General features: G+C 48.1%; 4 protein-coding genes across 4 annotated transcripts; 2 read left to right on the top strand and 2 right to left on the bottom strand.

The window, feature by feature from the left end:
- Positions 1–778: 778 nt before the first annotated feature.
- L228DRAFT_269903 (putative cytochrome c oxidase polypeptide 5, mitochondrial) lies at positions 779–1,641 on the bottom strand (the record flags this gene model as incomplete). The annotated part of the gene is made up of 3 exons (XM_018335337.1): positions 779–868; positions 990–1,186; positions 1,401–1,641. 3 exons carry the CDS (start codon positions 1,639–1,641, stop codon positions 779–781), a joined length of 528 nt encoding a protein of 175 aa, XP_018186156.1.
- A 3,847-nt stretch (positions 1,642–5,488) lies between these two features.
- Positions 5,489–6,648, top strand: L228DRAFT_269902 (glyceraldehyde-3-phosphate dehydrogenase; the record flags this gene model as incomplete). Its single annotated transcript, XM_018335336.1, has 3 exons — positions 5,489–5,553; positions 5,620–5,683; positions 5,761–6,648. 3 exons carry the CDS (start codon positions 5,489–5,491, stop codon positions 6,646–6,648), a joined length of 1,017 nt encoding a protein of 338 aa, XP_018186155.1.
- A 2,194-nt stretch (positions 6,649–8,842) lies between these two features.
- Positions 8,843–12,843, top strand: L228DRAFT_269901 (Arginase/deacetylase; the record flags this gene model as incomplete). Its single annotated transcript, XM_018335335.1, has 16 exons — positions 8,843–9,383; positions 9,445–9,733; positions 9,790–9,803; positions 9,855–9,993; positions 10,056–10,168; positions 10,224–10,339; positions 10,405–10,588; positions 10,640–10,675; positions 10,733–10,844; positions 10,895–10,942; positions 10,998–11,061; positions 11,109–11,204; positions 11,261–11,349; positions 11,404–11,483; positions 11,624–11,730; positions 11,890–12,843. 16 exons carry the CDS (start codon positions 8,843–8,845, stop codon positions 12,841–12,843), a joined length of 2,982 nt encoding a protein of 993 aa, XP_018186154.1.
- A 981-nt stretch (positions 12,844–13,824) lies between these two features.
- L228DRAFT_174529 (hypothetical protein) lies at positions 13,825–15,716 on the bottom strand. Its single transcript, XM_018329509.1, has one exon. The coding sequence runs from the start codon at positions 15,500–15,502 to the stop codon at positions 14,102–14,104; it is 1,401 nt and encodes a 466-aa protein (XP_018186153.1). The 5' UTR covers positions 15,503–15,716; the 3' UTR covers positions 13,825–14,101.
- Between the last annotated feature and the right edge of the window lie 96 nt (positions 15,717–15,812).

Raw genomic sequence — 15,812 nt, 5'->3', positions numbered from 1 at the left:
GAAAGAAAAAAGAGAAAAGGAGCAAATACAAAAAGAATTGCTGCCGAACAAACTTCTTCTGCATTCCACGCAGCTCATCCCTTTTGCACTTGATCCATCACACATCGCTCTATCTGCGCGCATGCATATACACAGATATATATATATATACACATACGCACCCGCCTTCTATTACCTCATACTTCATGCACACGCGCAACACACACACACTCCAGGGTATTTGACATCGAATTTCGCCAGAGCTCCATGCCTTGTCTGTCCTGTTTCCGCTCAAAAGTTCTCTCATCAATTCTTTTCCCCTCTTCCGCAACCATTATTCGACATTGAAAAAAGTTTATCGTTTTTGTGTGTATGCGTCTCTGTTCATAGACAATCTCAATGACTGTATCTCAATGACTGTATGGTTCAAATATTTCCCACTGGTATGTTGATTTCTTCCTCGGAAACGAAAAAAGAAAAAAAAAAAAGGGCAAAATCTGGTCTTTTATGAAAAAAAGACATTGTATTGTATTCATGTCTGATTTAAATGACAAGATTCCCCCTGACGTTTTATGAAGCTGCTTAACATGGCCTGCCAAGTAACTCTTTTGATTTCGCCGGAGCCGGTGTGAGAATGAGTTGTTTGAGATCGACAAGAACGTCAATGCACGAAAACGTTGAAACTTGGCCAACCACCGAGAAATGGTCGAGTTGGAATGGACGGGCGGAGAATGACGGAGAATGTAGAGAAGAAAAAGAAGTAGACAAGGAATAGGACTCGGTGCGGACGACGTCAGATTTAGGCCTTGCTCTCGGGAGGGCTCTGGATCATGCCCTTGCCCTCGTAGCCCTCCGCGGAGAAACCGCTGATGGGCTCGGACTTCTGGCTCTGTTTATGCGAACAATAGTTAGACGGGTTTGTTTGTTTGTTTGAAATACCGGCAAGTAGTGCCATTCGGCGAGGAGGGGCGCATCGAATGGATGAATATAGGGCTAGATTAGATACGCACCTTGAGGAACTCGTTCGAAGCCTCCTGGTACTCCTTGGTCATGGTTCTGGGGGTCTCGCCCTTGGCAAAGGCGCGAACGCCGAACCACAGCGCGAAAGTGGCACCAATACCGGCCATGGTGTAGAGGAAGACCTTCTTACCCTCACCAGGGGGGGTCTGGGCGCGGGGGCCGTGAGGACCGAAAGCGATCCAGTAAGCTAGAAAGAAGAAAAGAACATGTCAGCTTCTGAGAATGCCTCACAATGTTCAATTGAATAGCGTAGCTTGAGTCTCGAGTGTCAATTAAGCCATCATGCGAAAATCGCTCGTTGGGTTTAGTCGACACATGAGAGAAGTTGGTATGGTGTCTTTTTCTTTCCTGGAGATTGCTCCCCCAAATGTATCCTCCAATTCATCTGCCAATTGACTTACCGGCCTTCTTCTCCTGGAGGGTGAGCTCGTGCCAGTCGGCCTTCATGCGATCCCGGAGAGCCATCCACAGGTCAGCCTGCTCCTGAGGGGGCAAAGTCTCCCATCGCTTCTCAATGTCGGCCAAGGTCGGGTTGGAGATGGCGTGGGCCTGACGGGTCTGCTGAACGAGGCACCGGGGGGCTGAGGGTCTGGCAGCAGCAGCAAGGCTGTTGGCGCCCCGGATGACGGAAGTGCGAAGCATCGTGAAGGGGGTTCGACGGAGTGGAGATGGACGAAAATTTCAGCGACGAAGTAGACGCAGAGCAAGCTCGAAAATTATGATTACAAGGCCCAGGGAGCTCAGGAAGGGTGCTCGGACCAGCCAATGGGTTGAATTGGGAGGCCTGAGGGCGTTGTAAGGTGGCAATGGAGTGGAGTGGCTTTGACAAGCTGGATCACGACCGATACTGTGGGTTTCCGGCGATGGGGAGAGGTTGAGGTTCTTCTGCGTCTCCAGTGGATTAGTCATCTGCTGTTGCAATTCACGTCTTCTGATTGGCTCAGACGGCTACACGCTCTCGCCAAATCGCACTCATCTTGGTAATTATCATCCAAACCGGAACCGATATATCATATAGCAAAGCTGTCTACAATTGTGCGCATGAGTCTAATTTTCAAACTTATCCATAGTCTCATCAATTACTGAATTGTATTATTTCGAAAAAAAAAAAAAAAAAAAAAAAAAAAAGGGATTCTATTCAGGCAGTTTGCACGTTCAGCCAGCTGGCACATATTAGCCGCGAATCGCTCAGTCGCCAATATCGCTTTCGATATTTGGGTTCTTCCTCGCTCGTTTTGAGAGCTCTCTCGCTTCGACTTTTTGTCCGCACTTTAGCCATTCCCTCGTTGTTTCTCGCTTGAAGGGATGGAACGAGGGAAACGGCTTATCAGGGTCGTTCGAAGGGTTGCAAGGAGACGGCGATGATGCATCACATCACGCAGTCGTATATCGAATGAGCCTGCAGACTCGTGTCGTGACGATCTTCAAGCAAGTTCTTTATAACTTTTCCTAGCCCTGGTCCTATACGCAGCTCTCGCAGGCACACCGGTCCCAACGTGGCTGAATCCGACGGAACTCTCTCTCGCATGAGGGCTTCTATACCCGACGATGAACGTATCTGATTGGCGGCCGCGCCTTGTGTTCCTGGCTTACCTAATATCATTATGACGCTGCATGAGCAGCTAGGCAGTGACATAGCAACCAGAAGCTTGGGGAGAGCAGGAGAGGCGCTGATCCATTATTTTCCTTTCGCGCTTTTACGGGGTTTCATGTCGATATGCTTCGATGCTCGTCCAAAGAATTGTCAACCTGTGTAGAAGCTCATATGTGAGAATACTTCATTGTCAAATTAGCTTTACATCTTCTGCTTCATCGGCGATGCCATGACTTCTTGGCTTTGCCTGTCTGTGTGTACCAACTGGGGGTTTGCAAACCCGCTCCCTGTTCGCTCTCGCGGAAACAGTGAACTCCGAACCCCTCAGGATGAAGCTGCGCAAATCATTGGACGACTGTTCCCCATCTTGTACCCATTGAATTGTATTGGACCCTTCCCTCGCAACGGTTATCATTGACGTGTTCCTGTATTGGCCGGCGAAAACATCGTCGTGAAGAGCTCCTCTCACGGATACCAATGGCAGTATTGATTGATGATGGATGAAGAAAGGAAAAATTCTAGATGTCGCTGCCGCAACAGAGGTAAATCTTACAACGCGACCACCCTCATCGAACAAAGAGTGACAATATGTTAGCCTCCTCCAGATTGTTTTTGATTGTTCAATCTGGCCCAGGAGGTCTTGCGGATATAAATGACGCAGCTACAAACGGCTGGCCCGCCATCAGAAATCATGAGATGTTTCTCTGTGCCCTCTGAGCATCTAGAAAGATGCACGTTGATGGTTCCACTTCGGACCGACTAACTACGTGAGTATAGCTTTACGAAGAGGGGGAGCTGGGGATCGTCCTCTCAGAGGAGGGACACGAAGGGGATAGTGAGGAGAATCGAATAATTGGAGATGGACTAAAGGGGACGAGGGGAGTAAGAGTAGGACCAGCCGCGGCAGCGGAAATGAGATCCACTTCACGGGAGGACGAAGCTTTGAGTAAGGTCGGTGGGGTGGTTTTTTTTTCTCTCAACGTGTTTTTTTGCGCTACGAGATCGGTCTTTGGTCGCGCCAGGAGGGATGAGCGAGACTGCCGGTCGCTCAGGAAAATCGTATGGTTGGCGGATGGCGTGGTTCGTGTGATGTGACCCGAACAACTATGAACAAATGGTTAATTGCACGACGCACCAAGGTGCATACACGCCGCTTCCTCTTGCTGCCGTAACCCTTTTGCTCTGCTTACTACTTCGCTCATGCCAGGATGCCATGCACAGACGCCAGTGTTTGCCCTGCAATGTACCAATTCCCCTCCAAATAATTGTAGTATCGCTGCTAAGGTACCTGGGACCTACTCTCGTTCCTCCGCTGTCGCACCACGCCTTTCCTCGTTCAGGAGCTGCTCTATTTCCTAGTAAACCGAGTACTCTGGCAACAAGAGGGGGAAAACAATAGAAGAGCCTTCTTTACAATCATTCACTGCCGCTATCAGTATATGCAAGCACTAAGAGTTCCCATGTGCTAGGCAAAACGCAATTAATTGACACATTACCCGGTCGGCCATGCCCGCCGTGGCCAATGGGCTGACCCATTGGTGGCAGATGCGATCCAAGCCCATCGTGGCGATAGTCTGGCCAAGCCTACTATGACAATATCTGTGATTGATGTCTACAATCGGTGAGTCTTTAGAAGCGGAAATATCTCACCGCGCAATGAAAGATGGTCGACTACTGTTTTGACTCCCAATGTTTCGCTCGCTTGACATCTGCCTTGTCGGACAATACATCCGCCCCTTCTAGTTTGATACATCTCAGCCGGCCCATCCGAGGGCGGAAAATAGCCAGATGCCCTAACGCGGCATAGATGCCTTAGTCAGTACCTTCGACGCCACGGGTCGGCGATGATGCCTGTAACCTTCTCTTTGCCTTCAGGATTATAGTTCCGCAAGGATGTTGCTGTACTATTTCGATTGTGTTTACATGGACGAGGGGCAAAAAAAAAAGTCACGAATAGACATTGTAAAAATATTTTTTATGCAATACCAACGAGGTAACTGAATGACACCAATGATGTTAGAGAGGCATGAATAATATTTGATTCTGGTAATCGGCCATCTACGATCGAACAAAAGGCATGTAAAAACAAACTAAGACTGCTTTGACCATGTATATTCGTGGAGCATGCGCAACGGTATCGTAACCAACAAGTATTGAATGACATAATATTGCTCTATATGGAGGGACAAACAAAAGAAGAAAAGAGGAAGACCTTGGTGGCTCAGCATAACGTGTTTACGAGTGAGGGATATGGCAAAAATGGCAAGGTGAGATAAGGTGAGATGAGGAAAAGGAAAGAGTGTTTGCCTCAGGCCCCTCTACTCTCAGAAGCCGCGGATAGCGGATGCACGGGGGGGTGGTGTGTTGTATGTGGATGGCTTGAGCGCCTGATGGAGGATGGAATGGGATGATTGACCAGCAGCAGCAGCAGATCTCCTTGGACGCCAGTCGCTAATGAAATGAGATGATGTTGCTGATGCTGCGCATGAGGCAAATAGGGTGAGCAGTTTTGGTTACGGACACATAGCTTATGACGACAAACTGAAAGCAGCATGGCGGCGCTTTCGTTCGATTGAGAGCCCCGCCATTCCACCTGCTCGCTGCTCACCCCACCAGCTCTGCCCCTCCTCCATACTTAAATCCTCAGCCACGACCTCCTCCATCGACTCTTTCATCCTCATCAATCCAATACACATTACTCCTATCTCATCTTCATCAAGTCTTTCTTATCCATTAATCATCAAGTGAGTCTTTCCTCTCTTCCACTACACTCTCGACTTCGAAAAGCTACCTTGAGCTCCCATCGTCGAGCTTTGGCAAAGCTTTTTCCTTCTCTCTTTTCCCTATTAGCGAGCGAAATTGCATTCTAACAGAATTTTGTTCTCTGCAGTCAAGATGGCCCCCACTCTTGTTGGTATCAACGGTTTCGGCCGTATCGGTCGTATCGTCTTCCGTAACGCGTATGTCAACCTGAATCAATATAACAATCTTCTATCTGTCAATTGAGTGCTGACACTTATTTGCAGCGTTGAGCACGATGACGTCCAGGTCGTCGCTGTCAACGACCCCTTCATTGAGCCTCACTACGCCGTAAGTCAATTCTAACAGGAAACATGAAATCGTTTGGAATGGCCACATGGAAAGCTAACGGGGCATCACCACAATAGGCCTACATGCTCAAGTATGACTCCGTCCACGGCCAGTTCAAGGGCGACATCAAGGTCGAGGGCAACGGCCTCGTCATCAACGGCAAGACCGTCCGCTTCTACAATGAGCGTGACCCCGCTGCCATCCCCTGGAAGGAGACTGGCGCTGCCTACATTGTCGAGTCCACTGGTGTCTTCACCACCACTGAGAAGGCCAAGGCCCACTTGAAGGGTGGTGCCAAGAAGGTCATCATCTCCGCCCCCTCCGCTGACGCCCCCATGTTCGTCGTCGGCGTCAACGAGCAGAGCTACAAGAGCGACATTGACGTTCTCTCCAACGCTTCTTGCACCACCAACTGCTTGGCTCCCCTTGCCAAGGTCATCAACGACAAGTTCGGTATCGTTGAGGCTCTCATGACCACTGTCCACTCCTACACCGCCACCCAGAAGACCGTTGACGGTCCCTCTGCCAAGGACTGGCGTGGTGGCCGTACTGCTGCTCAGAACATCATTCCCAGCAGCACTGGTGCCGCCAAGGCTGTCGGCAAGGTCATTCCTTCCCTCAACGGCAAGCTCACTGGCATGTCCATGCGTGTGCCCACCCCCAACGTCTCCGTCGTCGACCTTACTGCCCGCCTCGAGAAGGGCGCCTCCTACGACGAGATCAAGCAGGTCATCAAGGCCGCTTCCGAGAACGAGCTCAAGGGCGTCTTGGGCTACACTGAGGACGACATTGTCTCCACTGACCTGATTGGCGACAACCACTCTTCCATCTTCGATGCCAAGGCTGGTATCTCCCTGAACCCCAACTTCGTCAAGCTCATCTCCTGGTACGACAACGAGTGGGGCTACTCTCGCCGTGTCCTTGACCTCCTCGCCCACGTCGCCAAGGTCGACGCTGGCAAGTAAATTGACTATGCACCGTCCGCTGATCGCTTGTAATTGAGCGACACGGCTGGCTCGAAGTGGATCCAAAACATTTTGAGCAACCGGTCCAGTCTGATTTACCCTCTTCCTTTTCTTTTTGTTGTTGTTACGAGAAATGAGCGCAGAATGGACTATACCATTATGAATTAGAAAAAAGCAAAGTTATTTCAAAAATTTTACCGCCCCTTGATGGATGTGAAGTTCGTTGTACATGTTTTCTGGATGTCCCTAACCCACTGCTTCACCTTGCTTATGAACCTATGTGATATTCGTCCAAATCCAAACCTGCGCCTATGGCCGGTTTTCCCTGTCGTGTCGGAATTGTATTTCATTTTGCAACTGAGGATTGGAAACAGTCTTTGAATTAGTAGCGTTTTGAACAACTCATTGAGATTCATGTATACGAATGTTCTATCGGAGTAAGAGCTCCGTGCGTACATTGCCACCATGACGGAGTACGAGCAAACAAAATCTACATTGAATAATTGAGCTGTTGTAGCTTCTCACCATCAATGACTTCAATTCTGGCATGCGAAGTGCTATTTAAGGACGATCATGAAAAGTCGTACTTGGCTGTTCTATGCCTTCGAATTATTCGTTTGAGATTTCTTTTGGTTTGAGTCGGTTTCTTTTACGCATTTGATTATTATTGGGAAAGTGCCGGAATATTGGATAAAATGACACTGAATTTCAGGGAAAATCAGCTAGGGCAATTATTAAATTTAGAAAGGGCTATTAGAGATTTACAACCACCTAGTCATATAAAAGCCTCTTCCATGAAATTTTGCTGATGTGCAGAACTCTGCAGATTCATATGCTCACATGTGCTGGATCTTGTTCGGGGAATTTAAACAGGGAGCGGAGGTTGCCGCGACCGGAATCGCATCGCTACCTTGCGCGTCGTTCAGTTCCTATAACTCAATAGCTTGCATTATAGCTTCAATCTTCACGAATGAGCTTGCTAGTTCACATATAAAATACTTTTCTTCATTGAGAACTGTCTTTTAATTAATTTTCAAAGTTTGTATCCTGTTATATGTTTGATTTTGTTCTGAATTCCTGCTGTACCACGGTGCACCATTCGCTAGTACTCGCTGGCTCCCTCCAGATTGGATTGCCTGCGGCATCCACAATCAAGACCGAGTTATTTCCGCCAATTTCCAGTCGTTGACTGCATCATGTTCTGAAATGTAGGTCGGTTTTGCATTTTTCAAAGTTATTCTTTTACAATTGCGATGCTTTTGAAATTTTTCATGGGATTATTATTTGGTGCTTCTTGCATGTGGTAATATTAGTCTTGCGGTGGTGCTTTTGAGTCTTTTCGATCCAAAGTTGTTTCGTTGAATCCGTTGGATTATGGCCAAGCGGGATTTTCTGTTTATCCTTGGAGCTCCAGGAGCATATGGTAGACGACACTTCGCAGGATGATCGAGAGTCTGAGGATGATATTTTGCCCGTCTTGCGATTTTTGTTTGGGCCGATCTGTTTCAGCCTTTCTATCTGAACGGACCATTCCTGCTATGCTGCTTTTATACTGGAAGCAATGCTTACAGTAATGCATTGGTTGCATATATTTTGGATTGGAATGTTCTTTGTATAGATTTACTGACCTTCCATCCAGATATCCATGTCCCACTCATCTCCCACATCATGTCGGGTGTCTTATGGCCTCAGTCAAACCTCTTTCATTGGAGAACGATTGGAAATCAGGAGTGAATGCAGTCTATTCCATCGACTTTCATGTATTTTCCCTATTTGGTCTCTGGTTCTATGAATGTGGACACTGAAAACGTTGACGTGATGTAGTGACATATCGCACGAGCAAGCAGCAAAGCGTGACCGTTCTTCCACGCCCCCGTTCTTATCACTCAAGTTTGCTGGCTCTGGTTTGTTTATGATCAAAGTACACCCAAGACCATTCTCGGTACCGCTCCTCTTTCTTCCTTTACGCAAACCCCCTCTTTTCCTTTCCATTCAGACAGCGTCTGAAGCCTGCCATCGCTCACTGCTCGTATGGAAGTGCTACGATTTCTCTCTCATTCTTAATTTACAATTTTCGAAATCATCATCTATCCTGCTCTACTCATGCTCCATACGGCTTGGGCTAATCATTGAACAAAATATCATAGCCGTCTGGTATCTCATCAAGATGATACCACCAGACCAAGACACGGAGATGTCTGACCACTTTACTGGCATGGCTTCCGAAGCTCAACCTGACGAGCCTGTCACGATCAATCCTTCTGTTTTTACTTCTGGCCTGAACTCTGACCCTGTGCTTGCTCCCTCGGTACTCCCAAACCCAGAATCTCCCACGCTTTTCTCAAGAGCGGAGCCTTCTGTTAAGATTGAGGAGATGACAGCAGAAGCCAGAGAGATTAGACGCGCGGCTATGACGCCAGTCAACTGGCTCCCGAGGCCTCTACCCTTTGCATCGCTCCCTACCGGTCTTTGCTACGACGTTCGGATGAGATTCCATGCAGAAGTCAAGCCCGTACAGGAACATCACCCGGAAGATCCACGTCGGATTGTTTATATTTATAATGAGCTTTGTCAGGCGGGACTTGTTCAAGACCCTTCTGCTCCTTGCCCCCCTGCAGGCAACCTCCCACTAGGTGGCGAGACGCTTTACCGCATCCCTGCCCGGGAGGCTACACCTGATGAAATCTGCCTGGTTCACACTCAAACCCATTACGCCTTTGTTCAATCAACGAAGAGTAAGAATTTTTCTTTGATCCACATTCATAGGCCTGCTTTTGATGCTAATCTTTGGTTTAGAACTTTACGATAACGACCTTGTTGAACTTGCTAATCACCACGATTCAATTTATTTCAACAACCTGTCCTTCCTTTCCTCCACTCTAGCAGTTGGTGGAGCCATTGAGACGTGCCGAGCGGTCGTTAATGGCACGGTTAAGAATGCCATTGCCGTGATCCGCCCTCCTGGCCATCACGCAGAAATTGACCGCACCATGGGATTCTGCTGCTTCAACAATGTCTCTGTCGCTGCCCGTGTTTGCCAAAAAGAGTTTGGGGACAAGTGTAGAAAGATTCTTATCCTAGATTGGTAAGCTTGATCTCCCAATTTATTAAACGGTATGTTCTAATACTGACGACTCCCAGGGATGTGCACCACGGTAATGGAACCCCAGCTCCTGCTCGAGATAAAAAAAATTAATGCTTGGCAGGTAATGGCATTCAGAATACATTCTACGAAGACCCAAATGTCCTCTATATTTCTCTTCATGTTTATAATGACGGACGCTTTTACCCGCATGGACCGGATGGTGGTGCTCGAATGTGTGGAGAAGGGCCAGGAATTGGCAAGTAAGTCATACAGTTCGTGCCCATGTCTGCAATATCGCACTAAGTTTTTCTTATCAATATAGAAACGTGAACATCCCTTGGCCATCCCAGGGCATGGGTGACGGCGACTATATGTATGCATTTCAAAATATAGTAATGCCCATTGGTTACGAGTTCGATCCGGATTTGGTCATCAGTAAGTCACGTCTTCTTTACAGAAGCTGCTCATTGTGCTACCTAACATGTACTAGTCGCTGCTGGCTTCGATGCTGCGGCTGGAGATACTCTCGGGGGGTGTTTTGTGACCCCTCCTTGCTATGGACACATGACACGAATGCTCATGAGCCTTGCCAAAGGGAAGCTGGCTGTTTGTCTGGAGGCAAGGCCCCTTTGCCGGACGAGACTTAGAAGAACAATGCTGACGGCATATAGGGTGGGTATAATTTAAATTCGATTTCCAAGTCTGCTCTCGCAGTCACTCGCACCCTACTCGGAGAGCCACCGGACAGATTGGACCCCCCTGTAGCCTGCAAGGCCGCAATAGATACGGTTCATCAAGTTGCAAGAATGCAATCGAAGCACTGGCGTTGCATGTACACGGCTGATATAGATATCGGTAAGTGCTTCTTGGCGGCTGCACCTGAAGAAAATCCCTGACTCTTTCTAGCTGCCAAACATAAGCTCGGTGGAGAACGGATGCATGGTGGGTGGAATACATATTTTCCGGTAGTAAAGTTGTGTTTGCTGAGTAGACAACCAGATATTATCCGTGCCTATCAGAGCCGATTCTTGTACGATAAGTACAAGATGATCTGCCTCTTCATTCTAAGAGACGAACTTTCAGTCTCATTTCAGAATCAGGTCGTTGCGACGTAAGCGATTGATGGTACTGGCTTTTTTGAAACGTTGCTGACAGTCATAGTCCAAATTACCATGCAGCAAATCCGCTTCTCGTCATTTTTCATGATCCGTATGTTTCATAGACGTATTCTTTCCCCTGATAAGAAGCTGATAAAGAAGTATAGTCCTGAGATTCTTGGTGTGCCTAATCCTTCGACAGCGAAACTCGAGCTCCATAACGCTTGGCTTGTAGGTTGATTCTGACCCGACTGCGGGAATACAGCTAATTTTGGAAGACTGATATGGTAAAACATTATATTGATTGGGCTGTTAAGCAAGGATTTGGAGTGATTGATGTTAACATCCCAAAGCATCTCACTGGGCTTGATGACGTAGGTTTTATCCCTTCATTGGACTTTGACATATTTGCTGAGCCGAAGCAATACAGGATTGGGAAGGGTACGTCGAAGAAGACCGGGCACGACGCTTCAAAGCGACGGAACAGCTTGCTGTCTATCTGTGGGAGAATTATATCGAGTGAGTATAGGCGCTACCAGAATACAGAGAGCGTTGGATGCTAATGACTCAAAGAATCAATGATTCAACCGAGATCTTCTTCATGGGCATTGGAGACGCCTACCAAGGCTTGCTTCATATCCTCACTGCACGAGGTAAGTTGCCTGCAATCTAGGGTTTCATTTCGTTCTTGTCACAATTTTCATTGACATTTTTCTACTCAACTTGTTCTTTTTCTCCTCTTCTGCACCAATTGGGAAGCACGAAAAATTGCTAATTAGCTTACCAAAATTAGAGCAATCTCGCGACCATGTCACTGGCGTCGTCAACGTTCTCTCGGAAAACCCTCTTCGACCGGTTACGTCTCAAACCGACGACTATGCAGGACTTTGGTATCACAAGGTAAGTAGAAGAACTTTATCAAAGAGGCCTGAATTTCCACTGCTAGTCTTGCCTCCCGATAAGTTCCAACTTCATAATGCTATCATCTTTTTTCTCTCATCGTCTCAAATACACTGTATCCATGATGCCAGTGATATTAACTTGAAATTCTCGCAATAGAACTCGATGGTTTTTGTCTCCGGCACCCACCTCGTGTGGTCTCCAGACCGCCGACGTCCAAAGAAGAAGTTTGGAAACCTGATCAAGTCTCCTCAAAACGGGCTCAACGAAATGCTTCATGCTCACCAACAACAAATCCAAAAGTTCATTCTTGACAGGGTCATTGTTGCAGAAACGGTATCAGATGAATTAGCAGTAGAAAAGGACAAGACCGAGACCTCTGGTAACATTGCAGGCGCTGCGGAAGAAGTAGGCATGCAAGCACTGGAACCTCCCAAGCGAGGAGATATCGTCATGACCACCAGCCAGGCAGAGCTTCCTATAGTCGGTACAGACACCAGCATAAATCCTGCCCCTGCCTTTGTCGCATCCGTGGCCATGTCAACTTCTACCAACGCGCCGCCAATTCCATCAATTACCACGAGCCAAGAAACTATGGATCTTGATGAGCCCGCGTCTATGTTTGTTCCTGCTGCTACTCCGCCAGGCCGCGCTACTTCTGTGCCTATTTCTGCTTCTACCAAAGCCAAGAATAACAACAATAACAACAACAATGGCTCAAAACGCAAGAGAGGGGCGTCTCAAGACATACCTGTCAGCGTCACTCCCTCTTCTTCTTCTACTGGAGGTCGGCTTCCTCGTGGCAGCGGTAATGGCGGCAATGGTGGCAAGGGTAATGGAAACGGTAACGGCAATGGGAAGAAGAAGAATAATAATAACAACAACAATGGAGGAATCGCCACAAGACCCAGACCTAAAGTCACAAGCAAGAGTCCCCTCTCTGTATCAGCCACACCGACACCTTCTGTCCCAGCTGGCCTCTCTGCTCCCGCTGGTCCTGCTGCGTCCGCCTCGTCAGCCTCCGTGTCCAGATCTCCATCGACCACGCCAAAGATTTCCTCGCTTTTGAATCCCGCGCCTGGTCCTGCCTCTGGACCTGGTCGTTCTGAGTAGCTGACAATTGGAGTCTCTTTCCCTTTTCCTCTTATCCTTTCTCCCTTCTATTTATCCTGCCCTTTTCTCTTGTCCCTATTTCCCCTGTCTCTTCTCCTTTTGTCCCTATTACTCCCTTACCCGGTTCCTTTCCTCTCTGCCGTCCACGTCCTCATCGCCCGTCCTGTTCCGACGTGCGACACGAAAAATACGATACTTATCACCAGACTTTTTTTCTTTTCTTTTCATCTGTGATTCCTGATACGACACGGAGCGTATCTTGGAGCGTGGAAGTTGAATGTTGGTACAAGCACGCCGGCTGAACCCAGAGACCGTGCATGGAGAAAGAGTTTTTCTATGTTGTCGTTGTCGTAGCAAGGAGTAGAGGAGGGCCGCTCAGATGGGCTACTTAGTGTTTTACGAACTTTTGATCAAATGCTCGATTCTCGATGCTCGATGCTTGGTTGCAATGCATCAACATTCAACGCGCCAATGGCTAATGGCTAATGGTCAATGGTCAATGGCTAATGGTCAATGGTCAATGGTCAACGTGTCAATGGTCAACGCGATATGGAATACTGATACGGATTGGGTGGTTTCTTTCTTTCTTCCTTTTTTCTTCTTCTTTTTTTCATGTTTCCCTTTCCTTTCCCTTTCCTCTTCCTTTGCCTTTTCTTTTTTTTTTCAGAGTGCTTCTTCTTTTCCGTTTGACAGACCGCGTTTGACAAATGACAGGGCCCGTTTGACAGACCCCTTTTCAGTTCTTCTTTCTTCTCCACGATCCGATCCGATCCGTTTGTATCTCCTTTTCCATTCATCTCTTCGTTGTTCTTCTTCTTTTTCCCAATCGGTTTGACCTCTTGGGCCTTCCCTCCCGTTTTTAAGTTCTTCCTTTTCTCGTATCGAAGAACCGTTTTTCAGTAAAGGACGTTTGATATTGGTATCGTTATCGCTGGAAGTCTGGATGGTGCGGTACTAGCACCGTCATATCCTTTGTCACTTGTAACTTGATACTTGATATTGATGTTGATATGTGATTGATTGAGGCACAGTTTTATCAGAGGCATTAATATCCTGATGTGCAGCTATGTTATGACAGAGTATGACAGAGTGAAGGAACTCGAATAGAAATTCGTAAGGGAGAACCCAATGAATGGGATCAAGTGGAACAGGGAAGAAGAAGAAAAAAAGGAAAAAGGGAAAGTTAAAAAAAAAGGAAAAAAAAAAAGGAATAACAGATAATGCCAAACCGCAGAAAACGCTAAAGGGGGAAGGGGTGTCAAATTTCAAGAGTCTTTCCAACTACACCAATATCCCCACCCTCAAGCAGTTCCCTAAACTCATCCACGCACGTACCACGCTCATCCAGGACCCACTCGAGGGTCTGGGAAAATGTTTCGCCATTATTCTCAAACCAGTCGCCGAGGCTGCGGACGAACTGCTCGACTTGGCGCTTAAACGGGGCGTGGGAGCGCAGGTAGAGAATCTGGGCGGGGTCGAGTTTGAGCATGTCCTCGACGACATAGTAGTGTGGGATTTCGTCACCCCAGCCCTCGGCGCCGGGCTCGTGGGTCGGGGTTGGGCGGTATTTGGAAGTTGGCGTTCGTGATGCAAAGGGGGATTTGGAAAAGTACGTGTTTCTTCCGCTTCCGGGCGCGTAATGTCCTCCGACGATGCTAGCATTGTTGGCTAGAGAGGAGGAGAGTGGCGGCGGGGGCCAGGATGAGAATGTTGTTGATGATGCGGGCGCTGAGGTGCGAGAAGATGCTGAGTAGGAAGAAGCTCCGTCATATGGAGAATAGGAGTAAAAGGTGTTTGCGAATGCTGATGGTGGGTTGAGAGCGTCGGTCTCCTCGGCATTTTCTTCAGTGGTTCCTCCTGCGTCAAGCGTGCCGGCGACGGCCGATTCATGCTGTGATGGCAGGGAAATGGTTATCGAAGACGCAGTAGCTTGTGCATAAGATGGCATATTGCTCTGCGGTTGGGTAAAATACGTATGCAATGACGGCGCAGGAGGTGGATAGTTCAAATGGACATTGAACAACAACTGCGTGTCTGTATCCGGAAACCGTTTTCGGAATTTCCGCTGAATCGTCCCGTTACTGGGACATATTTGCGACTGCAGCACGTCGCGGACGATTTCACGCACGTCTTCAATGTCTGCGAGCTCGGCCGTGGTCCAGTTGTGCAGGAGAGCGGCGCGCTCAAGGACAATGGGCCGGTATAGTCGTGTCTCACGGGGATGTGCTCGATTATGAAACGCCCTTGTGTAGAGCCACAGACGGTACAAGGCGCGGCGGAACCGCCGTCGCTCGGCAGGCTCCAGGAGGCGTCGCTCTTCATAGTTGTGTTTCCACTTTTTCAAAGGGTAAATATCTTCCCATTGCACGGCGACGCGACCGACGGCAACAATCTGACGGAGTAGTGCAAGTGAGATGGGCACTTGGCGAATCATATGCGCCGGTTGGCTTGCGTTGTGTGTCACGACTTGGATGGCGTCTTCAAGAGGCCCGTATTGTGCTTCTGCAGCGTGCGCCAGGAGCTGCAGCTTATGTGAGCCCGAGAGAACGTTGTGGAACCGCCGACATGTCGAAGATAAAGAGACAATGTCGGCAAGAGAATTGCAGGAGCGGAAGACCTGGACAAGGAGCTCCGTCGCGAGATTCTCGAAGAGCACCATTGTGGTAGTAGATGGTGATTGCGGGCTGCGAAATCAAAGTGGTATGTATATTTTGCAGCAAAAGGGATTCGTGTCCAGTTGATATTCAATCAAGCACTGTTTAGAATATGAGAAGGGGTTGGAGAAAGATGCTGGGCTTGTTTGTGTATAGGGAGATGACGTCCAAAACAGTCGTAGAGTTACTTGTTAATCAACTCTCGTCGACCTGGCCTGAACGAACGTCAGCTAAACAAAACATAGTAAACCCAATCCATGAGATCGATGAGAGAGCAGCCATCTCGATGAGACTGGAGCTCTGTCGTCGTATCAT

The sequence above is a fragment of the Xylona heveae genome (genome assembly GCF_001619985.1).
Source record: "Xylona heveae TC161 unplaced genomic scaffold L228scaffold_9, whole genome shotgun sequence".
In the NCBI taxonomy this organism is placed as follows: Eukaryota; Fungi; Ascomycota; class Xylonomycetes; order Xylonales; family Xylonaceae; genus Xylona; species Xylona heveae.
This window is presented reverse-complemented; position numbering and strand designations above follow the sequence as displayed.

Excerpts from the sequence above, each read along its gene's own strand:
- L228DRAFT_174529 (XM_018329509.1), bottom strand. The coding sequence starts at position 15,502 with ATGGTGCTCTTCGAGAATCTCGCGACGGAGCTCCTTGTCCAGGTCTTC.